This window comes from Bufo gargarizans, chromosome 3, assembly GCF_014858855.1.
Source record: "Bufo gargarizans isolate SCDJY-AF-19 chromosome 3, ASM1485885v1, whole genome shotgun sequence".
NCBI classification, from domain to species: domain Eukaryota; kingdom Metazoa; phylum Chordata; class Amphibia; order Anura; family Bufonidae; genus Bufo; species Bufo gargarizans.
In genome coordinates this window covers 200,513,675-200,532,263 of record NC_058082.1, presented here as the reverse complement: position 1 = coordinate 200,532,263, position 18,589 = coordinate 200,513,675, and the positions used below count along the sequence as shown (strand labels likewise).

Genomic DNA, 18,589 nt, shown 5'->3' with positions numbered 1-18,589 from the left:
ACTATACTGGCCAGGAAGAAGTCACCATGGCGCATGGGCGGCGGCGTGCACGTTCAAGACAGTGATGCGCGGCCTGGCAGGGACAAGCCTTCAATCAAGCTCACTAAGCCCGCCCAGCCTCACAAGCCGGAAACCAGGAAGTGAACCACGCAGCTCGCAGCAGGTGAGTATGAAATTGCTAGATGGGACAACCCCTCTAAGTCATCACCTCTATTGCCCTTCCATGTGTTGCAAAAAGTATAGTTCTATTGCTCTGGCTCATCATCCCATGTACAAATGTGTTTGTGTAGCATAGCATGAATATTGTCTTTTTCGCCTCTCTTAGCCTATAAGGGTTTAACTGATCTAAAACATTTGTCCTTGTTAACACAAAAGTATTTAACTTCGCTGATTTATTTGAACAACACAGTACCGATACATTGCATGGCTGTGAGACATTACATGAAAGAAAAATATCCCATTTCTTAAATTACGGTTTTATGCTTAACATTTTAAGAATGTTCAAGAAAAAACAAAATCCTGCAGTTTTCACACAGTTAGTTGCTTATATGTCATTCTAATCCTGCCTGTAATTGTATCACCTCTGTGTATAGATAAGACATGATCCACCAATCACAATAGGCGGTTGTCAGAGCTCATCTATTCTTTCCTTGTACAATGACCTCTACACAGGTCACAGAGCTTGCCTAGAAAACTCTCCCAAAGTCACGGAGGTCCCCACCAGACCATTGTTTCTATTGCCCATGGGGCGGCTGTAAAGCAATTTTCTAAATGCTGTTAAGAACAGCTCAGGCTAGATGGCTGCCCCCCTAATCATGTCCAGGAAATAGAATAACAAAAATTGCAATCAAACAAAAAACTGATTAGAAAAAAGTATACGTATTGCCATCTAGTTTTCACTGGCAGATAACATTTTTGGCGACATTTCCTTTAACTTCCATGAGGGCCATTGATACAATGAGGACATTATGTTCACAGATAGATTAATATCTAGGATTGTGAAGCAAGGCTGAGTGCCACCAGCATTCACATACTTTGTGCCCTCATCTCCATGAAAGCAAGCCTGTATTGCTTGACCCAGTTGCTTTATGGGTCTCAAGGAAATAGACATTTAGAGGTTAGTGGAAAGCACTTTTAATGCTTTTATTTAAATAGGAGGAATCCATTCTGTTCCATTTCAGTCCAATTGCATACAGCCATAGTTATATAGTTACACACAGTTAATACAGTTGAAAAGACATATGACCATCAAGTTCAACCAAGGGATAGGTTGGGATGCGAATCCCAGAAGGAAGTGAGACTCAGATTTCTACACATTTTCATAAGCATTGTTTACTTTTAAAGGGCTTCTGTCAGCCCACTAAACGTTTTTTTTTTTTTTTGGTTAATAATAATCCCTACACTGCGAGCTCCCTATACATAAGCTAAATATTCATTTTGGTTCTGTAGATTTTGTTATAAAGCTATATGTAAATTACCTTGCTACCAGCAAGTAGGGCGGCTACTTGCTGGTAGCAGCCGCATCCTCCTCTCATAATGACGCCCCCTCCGCTGTGTGATTGACAGGGCCAGGGAACGGGATCGTGCTGGCCCTGTTTGAATTCAAAATATCGCGCAGTACCTGTCTTTAATCGGCGCAGGCGCACTGAGATGACGTCACATCTACACCCGGCGCAGGCGCATTGAAGATGGAGCGGCCAAGAGAGCGGCCGCCTCTCAGTGCGCCTGCGCCGATTAAAGACAGGTACGGCGCAGGCGCGATATTTTGAATTCAACGAACGATCCCGTTCCCTGGCCCTGTCAATCACACAGCGGAGGGGGCGTCATTATGAGAGGAGGATGCGGCTGCTACCAGCAAGTAGCCGCCCTACTTGCTGGTAGCAAGGTAATTTACATATTATAAAAATAGCTTTTTTACAAAATCTACAGAACCAAAATGAATATTTAGCTTATGTATAGGGAGCTCACAGTGTAGGGATTATTATTAACCAAAAAAAAAAAAAAATACGGTTTAGTGGGCTGACAGAAGCCCTTTAAGAATTTGTCTAAACCCTTTTTGAAACTGTCCACTGTTCCTGCTGTGAACATATCCTGAGGAAGTCTATTCCACAGATTCATAGTTCTCACAGTAAAGAAGCTTTGACGCTTCTGGACACTGAACTTTTTCCTCTTCAGTCGGAGGCAGTGCCCTCTTGTCTTTTGAGCACATTTTACATGGAACAACTTTTGGCTGTATTTTTGTATGGCCCATTTATACACTTGTATAGGTTAATCATGTCCCCCCTTAGACGTCTCTTCTCAAGACTAAATACATTCTTTTAATCTTTCTTCATAACCAAGACCCTCCATGCCCCTTATAATTTTAGTCGCTCTCCTCCTGTACTTTTTCCAGCTGCAGTGCATCTTTTCTATGGACTGGTGACCAGAACTGAACCGCATATTCCAGACAAGGCTGCACCAACGCTTTGTAAAGTGGTAGTATTACATCCCTGACCCGTGAGTCCATGCCTTGCTTTACGCATGACAATATCCTGGTCGACTTAGAAGCAGCTGATTGACATTGTATGCTGTAATTTAATCTACCATCCACAAGGACACCCACATCCTTCTCTATAAGTGACTCTCCCAGTGCTACATCACTTAGGATAGTGTTTCCCAACCAGTGTGCCTCCAGCTGTTGCAAAACTACAACTCCCAGCATGCCTGGACAGCCTTTGGCTGTGCGGGCATGCTGGGAGTTGTAGTTTTGCAACAGCAGAGGCACACTGGTTGGGAAACACTGACCTAGGACATATGAAACACAGATTATTACTACTAAGATGCATAACTTTACATTTATCCACATTGAACCTCATTTGCCAAGTAGATGCCCAATCAATAATTTAGAGTGTTAAAGTCAGCTTGTAGTATAAGGACATCTTCCATAGACTGTACAGTTCTACACAGCTTAGTGTCGTCTGCAAAAATAGATATGTGCTATAAATCCCGTCCTCAATATCATTAATAAATAAATAATAAAAGGGCCCAGCACTAAACCTTGGGGTACACCACTTATAACCTGGGACCATTCTGGATAGGAATCATTGACCACAACTCCCTGGACACGATCCTTCAGCCAGTTTTCAATCCAATTTCAAACTATACTTTCCAAGCCAATAGACCTTACTTTACTTATTAAGCATCTATGAGGGACAGTATCAAAAGCCTTTGCAAAATCCAGAAACACTACATCCACAGCCACCCCTCTGTCCAGGCTACTACTCACCTCCTCATAAAAACAAAATCAGGTTAGTCTGACAGCTTTTTTCCTTTGTAAACCCACGCTGGTTATCACTTCTAATATTTATAGTCACATACTCCTGTATATAGTCCCTTAAGATCCCTTCAAACATTGTTCCCACAACAGAAGTTAAACTAACTGGTCTATAATTACCTGTGGAGGACCTTAATCCTTTTTTGAATATGGGCACAACGTCTGCCTCTCGCCAATCACTTGGCACTGCACCAGTCCCTAGAGAATCCTTAAAAATTATGATGTGTATGCACAGCTACGCACTCCTTCACTCCAAAGCAGAAGAAATGTAGCATGTAGTTTCAGAGAAGTGGAACTGTTCAATTATTGCTAGATAATTTTCACACACATTAAAATGTAGGCAGTATTCAGAAAAATAACATTCCACAAAGTGGAATTTTACAGTGGGTTTAAGGTAAATGTATACATTTTTTGTTTAAGGAATAAAGTGAGCTGTAATTTTAAGTTCGGGACCTCATCATATGCGTCTTTGGCCCCTTTGACACGAGCGAGTTTTCCCCGCGGGTCCAACACGTGACGTGAACCTATAGCACCTGCACTGAATCCTGACCCATTTATTTCAATGGGTCTGTGCACATGAGCGTTTTTCACGCATCACTTCTGCGTTCCGTGAAAATCGCAGCATGCTCTATTTTCTGCTTTTTCACGCAGCCCAGGCCCTATAGAAGTGAATGGGGCTGCATGAAAAACGCATTGCATCCGGAAGCAAGTGCAGATGCAATGCGTTTTTCACTAATGGTTGCTAAGAGATGTTGTTTGTAAGCCTTCAGTTTCGTATCACGCGCGTGAAAAAACACATCAAAACGCATTGCACCCACACGGAAAAAATAAAAATAAAATGAACAACTGAATGCAAATCGCAGACAAAACTGACTGAACTTGCTTGCAAAATGGTGCGAATTTCACTGAACGCACCCTGAATGCATCCAGACCTATTCCGTAACGCTCGTGTGCAAGAGGCCTTACACAACCAATTACCTTATAGAGACAGTGAACACACTGAAGCTTAGGGTTCATACAGCACATTACATTTATTTCACCTCTAAGGTGGGATATGATTAACCTACATTTACATACAATACAAATGGGCCGTGCAAAAAAATATGGTAAAAAGATGTCCCATGTAAAATCCCCACAAAAAAAACAAAAGGGCAATGTCTCCTTCTGGCGAAGGAAGATTTCAGTCTCCAGAGGTGACAAGGCTTCACTATAATAACTGAATCTGTGGAATAGTCTACCTTTGAATTTGGTCACAACAGGAACAGTGGACAATTAAAAAAAAAAAAAAGCCTTAGATGAATTCTTAGAATTAAATAACATTGAACAATTTTTTATTTCAGACATTGGTGGCATATTGTTAGGATATGCTACCAATATCAGATAGGGATCCGCACCTATCTGGACCTACACCTATCTCCAAAAATAGGTCCCCGAAGTGAAGGAGAGCGCACCACACAAGTGTAGTGAGCTCTCTATTCATTTCTACGGGAGTTCTCAAACTAGTCGAGCCAGCTCACTCGGCTATTATCCGAAGTCCCATAGAAATTAATGGAGAGCACTCCATGCCAGCGTTGCCATTTAGGTCTATAGGACTGCTGGAAATAACTTTGGAGGCCCAGTCCTGGAGATATTAGCAGGTCCCAGAGTCCTAGCAATATGCCACCAATGACCGAGGTGAGACAAATCCTTTAACACTTATGTAAAGGTTAGAAGTCTGGTTCTTCACTCCCCTTCCCTAAATTCACATGCCCACCCATCCTATGGTTACATTTTATGGACTCATGTCTTTTTATCAAAAATACTATGCAACACTCAGATTTTGGCTCATTACATGTGCAGCAGACTGGTTTGGCAGCCTATTCTATAATTTCCTTTCACTAACCCTTCATACAAACATCTTCAGTGTATAGTGTATGCCCATAGTGAATGCTGCAAAATTTCTTACAAAGTGTTTTCAGATTTCATATGAACTTGCATTATGCAGGTATTCTACTCTAGAAAAATAAAATTTCTTAATGCATTGCTATATGGAGATAATGTCGTACATGGCAGGACTCGTAGCCCTGTATTTTGGATTGGCAGGGCCTCTGTGCGCAACCTGTATGGCGGCACATGCACCGCTGCCATATACATGAGGCTTTGGACCCGATACTTTGCCCCCGATACTTTGCCATATACATGAGGCTTTGGACAAGATACTCCAGCAATTAGCAAATACTCAAAAATTGCTATTTAAAATCAGGATCATATTGAATAGCTGCAATTAGACTTGAACTGAGACAGTTCTCTTATACGGGGTCATCTTTAAACACAGCCCAAAGTGGAAATGGATGTTCAACTGGTTTATACAAATTCATACAAACGCATTGAAAACCACTGTTAAATGTGTTTTACAAACAATGTCAATCTAAAGTGGGAGAGGGATGAAGAGAAAAGCACAAGCTTTCCATATATTTCAATACACACAATAACATTTAGATTAAATCCAGCAGAGGAGCAGTTTTTTACAGCGCTAATACTTTACTTTGAAATTAATTCTTCAGAGAGAGAAAATGAATCTCTGTGAGCATCAATCTTTGAACCATTATGTATCACCTTTTATTAAACTGCATTACACTCCATGATGAGAGAATAGCAAAAGGACAAAAGGATACTGTAGCTTTCCAGAGAGGACAGGGCCAACATCTGCCAAGTCCTGCTGTTATCAGAGTACGTGCTAAATAATACCTGCAGCAATAGGAGAAACATGTAATTAAATTTACAAATATTATTTTCATCAAAGTTATCACTGCTGCATAATCAGACAATTCAACACTCAATGGAAAGAGGCGCCACAAACTATAAAAATAGGCGATTTTTTGCTGGTTGCTTCCTATATCTTTAAGGTTAAGCGTCATCCTTATTTTAATGAAGCATATAGCTAGTTAGAAGTCAGTCTACAGATCATGGTTCTGCAGGACATAGAGAAAACACGGCAAGTTTTATTGGGCACGAAGATTAGTCACTTAAAAGATTCTTCAGCTTAATGAAAAGTTACCCAATGATTGATTTTATTAGAACATGGCTAAGTTAACAGTCCAGAAAACCATCGGGCAATCATTTTCAAAGGCCATTTGTGCTTTGCCAGAATTATTACGTGTTTAGAGAGATTATATAAAAACCAAGCATTATAACAGTCATCAACTTTAAGAGACTTTTTACAAACAGAAAATAGACAGTGGGAATACAAAGAAAACACATCAGCACTAATGTAAAGGCCAATAAAATGTGGCAGAATTGTTACCATATATATTGTATAGCTATAAAATGTACAGTTCAAACGGAAAAAAGTGAAACAGGAGACTGTACACAAACAGCAAAACGTCATCCCAGCTGTGAAGTGGTTACAAGAGGTTTGTCAAGTCATGGACAGCTTGCATCCTTGAAGGAAACAATGCATTTTAAAGCACATCAAATCATTTCATGGAAAAAATGTATGACTAAGCTGAAGAGATGTTGGGTGATGCAACAAGACAATGAGCCAAAGCAAACAAAAAACATTTGTGTTTTAGAATGACCAAGTCACAACCCTGACCACCGTAAATCTATTGAGATGTTATGGCTGACCTGAAATGCAAAGCATACTAGAAATATTGATGAACTGAAAAATATTTGCATGAAGGAATAGCCCCAAATTCCTCCTTAACGTTTGCAGCTACGGGAAATGTTTGGTGAAAGCAAATGCGGCTAAAGGTTATGAAATGCAAGGTTTTGCTTAATTTTACTCTCTTGCACTGGATATTTACTCCATGTACTCAGAAGACAAACAGTACAGCTGTTTATGTTTTATTAGTTTAGGTGAATTGCATTGTTCTATTACTATGGCTAAAACTTACATTAGATGCGTAGATAATGCAGATCACTAACAAGCTTGTGTAGTAACAGTCCTTAGAAATGTTCTAGCAGCGTTTGCCAATTCATTGGGCAACCAGAATCTTTCAGCAGGTTTAAAAATAATTGTTTGGATAGCATGATCTGCTGCTGTCAATCATGATCTGCTACCAGAAAATAATGATTCAGTATCGGAACGAGCGATGGCATTAGCGATTACTCATCCCCATACTGTCGAGGAGATTGCTGCATGTAATAGTAGCGGTTTCTTATCTGCACGTCTTAAACAAGTCTTAGATAACAAATCAGATCATATTTCATTCGTAACCAACGTAGACATCCAGGCTTGCCAAATTTCAAATGATTCACTTTATTGTGCAACTGAATATGCAAGAATTTTGTTTATATACACTACAACTATCTGAGATGGTATTAATAGGCTCTCATAAAAGGAACTCAATATGTAGCAGGGCACAGGGGAGGTGTGGTGGCTTGCTGAATACCAGGAGAAGATGGGAGTCATTTCGCAGAGAACTTTGCACGGTCATGATTCGCCGAACATATGGCGATGTCAACCGGTGCCATATTATTTTGCATTGCGCCAAACTTTGATCCATGAGACATCCATCAGCTGGGACAGGACAGCAAATTGACATGTCTCAGCACATGGACACACCCCCACCCTATCAAAGAACCCGATCTGGCAGACAATTTACATTCAGTTTTTTTGCCAGAGTAGGGAGAGGTTGCTTTGTGGAGCAGGGACAGGCTGTTAGGGACACCAAACACTAGCTAATAGGGCCACAAAAGTCCTGTTTAAAGACTGGTCTAGGTGTGCTATCGATAGGTGGGATATACTGAGGGATGTGATATACTTATCATATAATGTCCAACATAGAAAGTATATTATAGTGCATTTGTATTGTGCAGCAGTTGTGTGCGGTTCTGCTGCAATACCGCAGCTATAGAGGGGGACAAAAGCTATTGGAACAACCATTTGCAACGGGTGTGATATACTTGTTGCCCCCCCCCAAAATACTGATTGAGTTCTGCGATATACCTGTTGCCCCAAATAAACAGGGAGGTGCGATATAACTGTTGTGGCAAAAAAATAATTGAGGGGTGTGATATACCTGCTTCCACCAAATACTGATTAAGGGGTTTAATATACCCTTTTCCACCAAATATTGATTGAGGCCTGCAATATACCTGCTTCCACAAATACTGCTCTTCTCTAGGGACTTGGGCACAGGGTCATTTTGAAAATGAAAGGCAGAGGAAGAGGCATGCCGTTCCGCAGGGGTGGTAGGGGTCGGGCAGGTGCACCAAGCCTAAGCCCAAGTGGGGAGTTGAAGAACGCACGTGCGATTACGTCAAAGGGCGCACCAGAGTTGGTTGAGTGGCTTAATCACCCTTCCGCTTCTGCACCCTCCTCACTCTCTGCTATGTGCACCCCCATAGACACCACCACCATAGCCCCTCCACTCGAGTCAGAGGAATTATTTTCCCATCCATTCCCAGACCTTACCAATGCGCAGCCATTCTTGGCATCGGATGAAGAACAGGAGGTAGCAATGGCCGCCACCCAGCATGGCTGCCTACTCAGAGATCTCTAATGTCAGTGGTGGTGAAGGTGACTATGACGTGTCAATGGACATCACGTGGGTGCCCACAAGAGAGGAAGAGGAGGGGAGTTCAAAGGAAGAGGAGGGGAGTTCAGAGGGAGAGACGGAGCAGCAGAGAGGGAGGAGAAGGAGGCGAAACATGCAAAGCTTGCAGGGCACAGGATGCAAAAAGCAGACTGCAAACATATCTGGAGCAAGCCATCCACCATGCACGGTCACTTCTGGCTCTCCCAGTATGCCTGCACATGGCTTCGCAGTGTGGGCTTTTTTTTTTTTTTTTTTTGCATGTCAGCTATTGACAATAGTGTTGCCATCTGGAGCCTGTGCTGTCAACACATAAGTCGTGGTAAACCCAACACTCGCCTAGGGACGTCTGCCTTAAGAAGGTAACGGGCCTCCCATCATGAGCCCAGTGGGAGCAACGCCATCAGAACCCACAAAGCTACACTCCCTGCGCTCCACGTCCTGCCTTTTTCCCCTCCTTCTGCTCCTATTTGTCCTACACTCCACCTTCCACCGTGTCACTGTCGCGTTCATCTGGCAGAAGGCAGGCTTCCGTGGCCCTCATGTTCGAGCTTGGAAAGTTGATGATGCTGGATAAACATCTTGCCCAACAGCTGACCGCTGGCTTGTGTGAACTGCTAGCCCACCAACACTGCCATATAAACTGGTGGACTCGACAGCCTTTCGAAAATTTGTCGTCATTGGCACACCGCAATGGAAAGTCCCCAGAAGGAAATATTTCTCCCAGAATGGCATCCCAGAGCTATATGGCCACGTTCAGCGGTAAGTGAATAAATCTCTGGCACACAGTGTCGGTGCCAAGATGCATCTGACCACAGACATGTAGTCTAGCAAACACGGGCAGGGAAGGTACAGAACATTTTTTGCTCACTGGGTGAACCGTCTGACAGCCGTCAAGCATGTAACCCGTGGCTCCCTTGTGAATTTGGCTTTACCGCCACGGATTGCATGCAGGCCTGCCTCTTCTCCTCATCCTACTCCATCCTCAGGTGACTCCTCCTTTTCCACTGCTACCGCCTCTTCCGCTCCACCCCCAAGCTCCTCATAACCTATTTGACGTCCCAGGTGAGACGTTGCCATGCTGTGCTGCGGCTGTTGTGCCTGGAAGCCAAAGAGAGGGATGGTGGCTGGGGAAAGGAGGAGGAGTAGTAGCAGCAAGAAAAGCAGGCTTTGAGGGGACTTTAAACTTTTCGGGGATCCCTGGTGTTGTCCATGGCTGGGGGCAGGATACAGAGGATGACATTCTCCTGGGCAATGAGCAGGAGCCAGGGCGTTCCACCGCTTCCAATTTAGTGCAAATGGGGGCCTTCATGCTCCAGTGTTTAAAGAGGGACCATCGTATAAAAAGCATAAATGGCAAGGACCAGTATTGGGTGGCAATGTACTTAGACCCCTAGTACAAACTAGAGAAAATGTTACCAGAATCACAGAGGGCTGGCAGAATGCAGCATTTCCAGGCCTTGATGCGAGAGATGCTGCATTCTGCTGTTACGGGTGCTGGCAGAATCCACTAATCCTACCGCGACTGCAAGAAGAGGGCGGTTTAAAGAGGTTTTGGTTACTTCGGATATGAGATCATTCTTGCAGCCAACCCATCGACAGCCGCCCTCCAGATCCAGCTTTAGGGAACGTCTAGACCGACAGGTGTCAGACTACATCGGGTTAACAGCCAATGTGGATGCTCTGAGAACCCCTGGACTACTGGGTGTGCAGGCTTATCCTGTGGCCAGAGCTGGCACAATTTGCCATGGAACTCTTGGCTTGTCCCTCGTTGAGGGACCTGTCCAAAAAGGCCGTTTAGCGCAGCAGGGGAGGGATCGTGACCAATAAGTGTACTCGCCTAGCTCACGACAGTGTGGACTACCTCACATTTGTAAAAATAAATGAGGCATGGATCTCTGAGGAATTAAACACCTGTGATGACCATGTATAATTGAATTTCCTCATGCCAGCCCACACATCTGCCACCAACCAGACCAAAGAATGGTCCTTGCCTCATGTACGGTATATACAGCGACATAAAAGGCCTTTTCTGTCAGGTGAATGCTTAATTTTTGGGGCCTGTACTGGCCGACAGTTACATATTTATAATGCGACTGCCTAAAGCACCTTCAGCCACAGAATCTAAAGTTTGTGGGTGAATGCCCATTGGCTAATTTTTGGGGCCTGCACTGGCCGACAGTTACATATTTTTATGTCTAGCCACATAATCGCACCCCTGTCTCTAGCCACATAATCGCACCCCTTTCATGATGGCGTATGAACCGCATTCACCATAAGGAACTTCTAATGTCACAAAGTCATGTGACTGTGCCCCCTTATATCCTGCATGGTGCCCTCATACCACACCCTGCGCAGTGCCCCTATTTATTCCCTGTACTGTGCCCTGTTATACCCTTTTATCTGGTCACGGTATGGCAGTGTTATCCGGTCACTGTACAGAGGTGTTATCCGGTCAATGTATGGTGGTGGTATCCAAGAACTAGATGCCATCCTTTTTTAAACCTGGCATGAGCGGGAAAAATATGCAGATTGCGGTGCTAACGACCTTTGCGCCACAATTTGTGTCAAAAATATGCCTAACAGATGTATTTCTATAAAATAAATGACCATCTAATTGTATTATTTGGGGGTAGGCCTATTGTCTTTATATATTATATGGATTATAGTGTATTATACTGTGCCCTGTATTTCCCAGTAGAAAATGATCCTTGGGAAACTCTGTCCTTATCCCTGACCACCAGGACCAGGTAGCTCTCTGTCAGTACATGGCGGCCTCCCCTCTCCGCCACACTGCTCTGCTGTGTACTGGTGCTTATTCTGGCACTAGGGCTGGGTTCCCATTCTGTTGTTGCTATCCATTTAATGCATACCAAAAATTTATGCGTTAACAGATGCCTCAGACTGATCCCGTACATTAGCAACCGTTCACCATACAGTTCCATGATGGAAAAAAAAATTAACGTTAACGTATGAATTTTTTTTTATGGACTGACTCTGCAGGATACATTAAAAAAAATTCGAGGCTTCAGCAGGGCACATTTTTAGAGTTTCCCTCTAAGACACATAAAAATGGCCCCTGATTAAAATACATATTTTTTGTGGGAATTGTTGGCAATGATCCCCCCCTCTGGTATGTCACTGTCCATGTTGTGGGACTATTTGTGCACTCAGTTTATATTTGGTGGCTGCAAATATGACCTGAAGGTTTTTCAGGTTCACCTGCTATTAAAGTCCATGGGCACGACGCGAATGCGAGATTCGTGAACTTCCAAACGTGAACTGCCACGGCCGGTGTTGGTCCATCACTATTTACAAATCACTAGTCAGACCACACATGGAGTACTGTGTACAGTTCTGGGCTCCTGTGAACAAGACAGACGTAGCGGAGCTGGAGAGGGTTCAGAGGAGGGCAACAGAATAAATATCTGGAATGGGGGGAATACAGTACCCTGAAAGATGATCAAAATTAGGGTTATTCACTTTAGAAAAAAAGACAACTGAGGGGAGATCTAATAACTTTATAAATATAGGTGAAACTCGAAAAATTTGAATATCAAGCAAAAGTTCATTTATTTCGGTAATGCAACTTAAAAAGGATTAGAAATTTGTGAAAAGGTTCAATATTCTAGGCTCAAAGTGTCACACTCTAGTCAGCTAATTAATCCATACCCCCTGAGCAAAGGGTACCTCAAAATTGAGACTTTGGTGTTTCATAAGCTGTAAGCCATAATCATCCAAATTATAACAAATAAAGGCTTGAAATATCTCACTTTGTATGTAATGAGTCTATCTCCTGTATTAGTTTCACCTTTTAAGTTGCATTACTGAAATAAATGAAGTTTGCAGAATATTTTACATTTTTCGAGTTTCACCTGTATATCAGGGATCAGTACAGAGATCTATCCCATCATCCATTGATCCCCAGGACTGATGAGGGGACATCCTCTGCGTCTGGAGGAAAGAAGGTTTGTACACAAACATAGAAGAGGATTATTTACGGTAAGAGCAGTGAGACTATGGAACTCTCTGCCTGAGGAGGTGGTGATGGTGAGTGTGGCGAAACCAACCTCGCCACGGTGTTTTGGAGGGGGCTGTTTACCAGCCTCCTGCCCTGGGATTATGGTCCCTTAAGTTATTGGGTCTTAAGGCACTTGGGACGGAGCCCTCTGTCCCTGGATTGCATCCTCTGCCTTACTTGCTTGGATGAAGCACATGGTGAGAACAATAGATAGCGGCCATTTTAGCTCACAGACACTGTTCTGACTTTTCAACACGGTGCCATCTTGCCTGTATTTGGTGCACAGAGACATCCTTCAGTAGTTTGAAACTACCAAACAGGGGACACATTTATTAGTTACTATTTTCGGTATAACTTGTATATTTTCAGTGTAACTGTATCTTCCAAGCTACTGAACGGATGTGGGTGAATTTTGGACATGTAGTTCACCCAGATCCCCCGGTTCCGAGGATATATTGGTTATGGGGTTATTGCATGTTTTGGGGTTCCTGTGATATGTTTTATAAAACTGTATTTCTCTGCCTTTGATAATTATATTCGCCCTTGTGTTCAAATAATCATCATCGGCAGAGGGGAGGATTTTGTGTGGGTGTGTTTCTATTGTCCCACTGTGTGTTTAAATGGTGATGTCTGTCCTGTTGTCTCCACATGTGTATTGGCGATCTCCCCTTTGTCCTGAGAGATAATTGGATTGCCCTCTGTTGTCTCCCAGGCAGAGAGGAGGAAACCATGATGCATTGTGGGGATATGTTGTATCTGTCCTGTGTCGCAGTCTCCCTTCTGGTCCTCTAGAGGGCGGGAACGATTGGTTGCTGTATTTACATTGTGTGTGTTGTGAATTACTGATTGGTTGGATTTCAAAACCCTGTGGGCAGTACTATGTTTTTTTTTTTATTAATAAAAGAGGCTGTACTTGAAGTACAGTCAGAGCACTGCTTGACCCTCAACACGGAGCCTTGTCTCGTTATTGGGGGGATTCCCTGTATGCTGTTGGAGACTGATTGCCAGGAGTGTAAGCTGACTGATACGCTTTTCCTGTTCGTCTGCTGACAGCTATTCGCGAGGTTCCAGTTTGGAGTGCTATTTTGTATCCAGTTCGGGAGGTTGGTGTTCTGCAGTAGCTGTGCCTGTCTCTCAGAAAGGGGCATATCGCCTAAACGGATTTTAACCCCTTGTTTGCTGAAACGGTCCGTTACAGCGAGTACATGGACGTATTTCTGGAGTGTAATATTATAGGCTATAGCTACTAGAGAGGGGTCATTGATCCAGGGAGTTAGTCTGATTGGAGTCAGGAAGGAATTGTTTCCCTCTTAAGTGGGGAAAATTGGCTTCTACCTCACAGTTTTTTTTTACCTTCCTCTGAATCAACTTGCAGGATAACAGGCCGAACTGGATGGACAAATGTCTTTTTTACACATATAATTTGATATAAATGTTTAATCCATGGGTTCTTGTACAAGATTGTATTCTCTCTCTCGGACATTAAATTTGACAAAAAACATTCTATATTCTAGGAGAGAATATCTCCATAATATGGTATTTTATCAAGGCACCATGCATAATCACACAGACTATAGAGCTGTAGAAATCCAACATGTCCTGATGTACAGTATTTGCTTTGTGTACATTGCCTTAAAGAGATATTTCAATCTTGGGATTTTATGTTATATCCACAGGATATGACATAAGTATGATGGATGTACTTTAGGTCCCACCTCTGCAGCTATGTTGAGAACAGGGTTCTGTTTGCCAGCTGCAGTACATGGTGAGGTGGTCACTCCTGCAAGGCTCTCTCTCCTTTCTCTTCTATGGGTTCAGTTGCTCAGCTAACATGGAAATACCACATTAAGGTAGTGTGGACCCAGCAGACTTTACACCATAACATGTTGGAACCCTATAGCTCTATATTCTGTGTGATTATGTATGGCTCCTCAATAAAATACCATATTGAAGAGATATTCTCTCCTAGAAGCAATGCTTTTTGTTGTCAGATTATGTATCTAACAGAAGGGGGCCACATCTATTAGTCTTTCATGGCACACATTGCGCATATAATAAACCTGGCTAGATATCCACACCAAAACCTGTGTTATATTTTGAAAAACTGCAGCATAATACAACTGCAGTGTCTCAAAATCCCACTGAAAAATGTTACTGGATTGTATTTAAAGTATTTTATGTACTCAAAGACTGAATTAAAAGTCTGATGCTGCCTTCAGACCAGTATTGGGCAAATCTTCCTACCATCACCAAGCAACAAATCTGCCATCCCTTGAGGGGAAAAAAAAGTGTTACTGAAAGCAGCAGAGTGTCCAGCCATCATGAGGAGGATTACAGAGTATTTGCCCAAGAAGGTAAATGCCCACACTGAGGTTACAGACATCTCTGGCTACGTTGGGAGACCTGAAGCTTGCCCCAATCACATGCAAAGGACAGGAAGTTGTTCCTATTCAGAGGCTGTATTCCATTGTGGATACTTCAGAGCTAATACATCGCTAAAGTTGCATCCCTTGGTAACTTTGGAAGTATTGTACAGATTGCAAGAAAGTAACTCATCCCTCCATCGCTCATTACACAGGCTTGGAAATTGCACATACCAACTTTGGAAACTGCATTTGATGTAAACAGTCCTGGTGTGACTTATCCACTGACTGCTGCTATAAAGTATAGTGAACTCATTGTAACGAACCAGGTCTCATTATTGCTTCCTACATCCCCACACTGCAAAGCGGCACCTAAGGCTACAATTTAGGCCTTTGAGGGAGTTAATCAGGGTTGAAAAATAAATACCTTATCCATTTGCTCGTGGAGAGGCAGTCGCATCCATCTTGATTGGAGACTGTGCTGGTATGGAGACCTCATATGTCACTTTGTGCAAGATTTCACTCTGTTTCTGCAATCAAGATGGCAGCAACAGCCTCTTTGCGTGCAAATGGATCACGTGAGTACCGCCATTTCAGGAAAAATAGATTCGTTAACATGATGCAAAGAAATTCAGCTTCCCCGCAAATCAAATTTTTCCTGAAATTCAGATCTAAATCAATTGGTTTGGCTTCGATCAACACTAGTGACCACAGACTGATGTGAGACATGGGCTTTTTTTTTTTTTTTTTTTAAATGATCTCAACAATTAAAACTGAAATTAGAACAGGATTAGAATACAATGTAAACTTTTCCCAAAAACAGTGAACTGCACTGCAATTTTAAACTAAGTTTAAATGAAGGACTAATGCTTTTTTATAGCCAGAGGAAAAAAAAAAAAAAAAGCAAAAACATTTTCTAAAATAATCTTTAAGAGTAAAGCATATCACCATTAACAATGGTATGGCTTTCTGCTTCGGTGCACACAGCCAAAAACTGCTATGAAGCAACAATACATAGTATACAACAGTATTTATTTTGCTTAGATTTTTTTGCAAGGTATAGCGAGAAGTAAGGCTTGCAGTAAATAAAATAACTTTGTGAATGGGGTTCATTTAAATGACTTTCAAGAAAACGCTAAATTGGAATGTATAAGTGAGTTTTCCCAAATCCTCACAGGAAGCATTTACGGGTAAAGCAATCCAGTACCATTACACCAGGAGACTAGGGCAAATGAAGTGTCAGCAGCAATTTTGAATCTACAGTTTCAAACTGCACAGAGGTGCTTTAGGCCATGGGTAATGTTTGTAAATGAGATACTCACCGAACAGACAACTACAATGATGAAGAGTACTGTAATCTTTAGATTTTTTAAGAAGCACCTTAAGGGGGAAAAAAAAAAAATATCAATATGGAAAAAATTTGTCAGAAAATTAATGTGCAACAGTAATGTTACTAGTACACGTATTTTTACAAAAAAAAATATATAAATATAAAACCTCAACATTTACTAGAATCGAAAATGGATACATAAACCATCAGACAAAACACAATAGCTTATATGCTGTGTACAGTCACTTCTCTATTGCATGTTGAATCATTCGTTGAGTATTTAAAATAGCAATTCATTATAAGTTGATACAATATTAGTAATTAGTGTTGAGCAAACCATTTTGCAGCTATGACAGTACAAAGAACATAATGTTCAGACAGATTTCCACGTTATTTGGCCACATTCCACAAATGTGCTATCTCAGTGTGACATTTAGGCCTCATGCACACGACCGTGACGTTTTTTTGCAGCCCGCAGATCCGAAAAAAAACGGAAGCCGCCCATGTTACCTTGCGGAACGGAACAGGCGCCAGCAATATAAATGCCTATTCTTGTCCACAAAGCGCGGACAAGAATAGGACATTTTTTTTTAGCGGGGCCGCTACAGGAGCCACAGATGCGGACAGCACAATGAGTGCTGTCCGCATCTTTTGCTGCCCCAGTAAAGTGAATGGGTCCGCATCCGAACCTTCAAAACGGCGGCTCGGATGTGGACCCAAACAATGACCGTGTGCATGAGGCCTTCCTATGAAAATCAATGAAGATCATACCAATCTTAAGCTGACCGTATGCATTTTTAATGTATGTTGGCCCAGCCAATGATTTTTGGTGGGACCAGACAACCATGTAATGTGTATGGGGGCCTCATGCGAAACAATGTCAGGGGAGATGAGAATTGCGCAAGTTGGATTTCAACAGCCCAATTCTTTTGTTCTCATTGAAATTAGCTACTTCCTACTGAAAGCACATCCTGAGCAGACATATGCATAAAGGGAATCAGAACCAATAAGCTGCAGGACGAACAAGCAATCGGTATTGCTTGCCTTATTCATCATTTACACCTATTCTTCTAATCATTCAGAATGCAGCAAATCAACAATTTACCATTCTAAATAGCCTTTAACTAATTTATAAAACTTACGTTATATACCATAGATTATTTATACATCAAATTTTTCACATCAACAAACTGACCCACAAAGTCTCTGGGCCTCGTAGTAGCTATAACAGTGGCCTACTAATTGGTTTAGGCGCAAATGTCAAGCTGTGTGTGGTCAACTTTACTCATGCTTATACAGTAGGTATCTATAGGATTTATATGCTCACCTAATAGGCCTTATGATAATTGCCTAGACTTAGAAATCATGACTTAAAGGGGATGTCCAAGATATGGTGACCACCTCAAAACCCCTCCATTCCAGCACTGCCACTGCAATACTTCTCACAGCTACAGCCATGACATGATGTTTTAGATACAGTGATAATACATGCACCAACTTCTGTGAACAATGTAGTCAATCACTGGCCCGTAATAGACTGAAAAGGTCATGTGCAGTATATGGGCACATCACTACTACAGTTAGGACAACAACGGAATAGTGGCACTGGAAAGGAGGGGTTTCGGGACAGTGAGTATATTTTTTCTTAGTCATTGTAACAGTCCCTGCCATCTAAATAAACCAGGCATCGTCAAACTGCGGCCCTCCAGCTGTTGCAAAACTACAACTCCCAGCATGCCCGAACAGCCTACAGGTATCAGCCTACAGCAGGGCATTGTGGGAGTTGTAGTTTTACAACAGCTGGAGGGCCGCAGTTTGAGGATGCCTGAAATAAACAAATAAATGAACAAACAATTAAGTTGGACAACACTTGTAATTGGAATGCAGGCTCTTGGTGGCATGAATCCTCTCCTTCTGTCTCCGCCTTTGATCATTTGCTTGGTTTATTTGCCATTTTACTGATGAGCTCCCAATAAGGGTGCAGTCACGCAACCTTATGTATTTTGAATTGCACAAAAGATGTATCAACAAAAAAAAAATATG

General features: G+C 42.3%; 1 protein-coding gene across 1 annotated transcript in view; it reads right to left on the bottom strand.

The window, feature by feature from the left end:
* Positions 1 to 18,589, bottom strand: part of OCA2 (OCA2 melanosomal transmembrane protein) — a 439,010-nt gene that overhangs the window by 222,393 nt on the left and 198,028 nt on the right. The window contains exons 5-6 of the mRNA XM_044285952.1: positions 16,539 to 16,596; positions 5,968 to 6,040 (exon numbers count right to left, since the gene is read on the bottom strand). Coding sequence (XP_044141887.1) covers positions 5,968 to 6,040; positions 16,539 to 16,596 — 131 coding nt within the window. The remainder of the gene's footprint in view (positions 1 to 5,967; positions 6,041 to 16,538; positions 16,597 to 18,589) is intronic.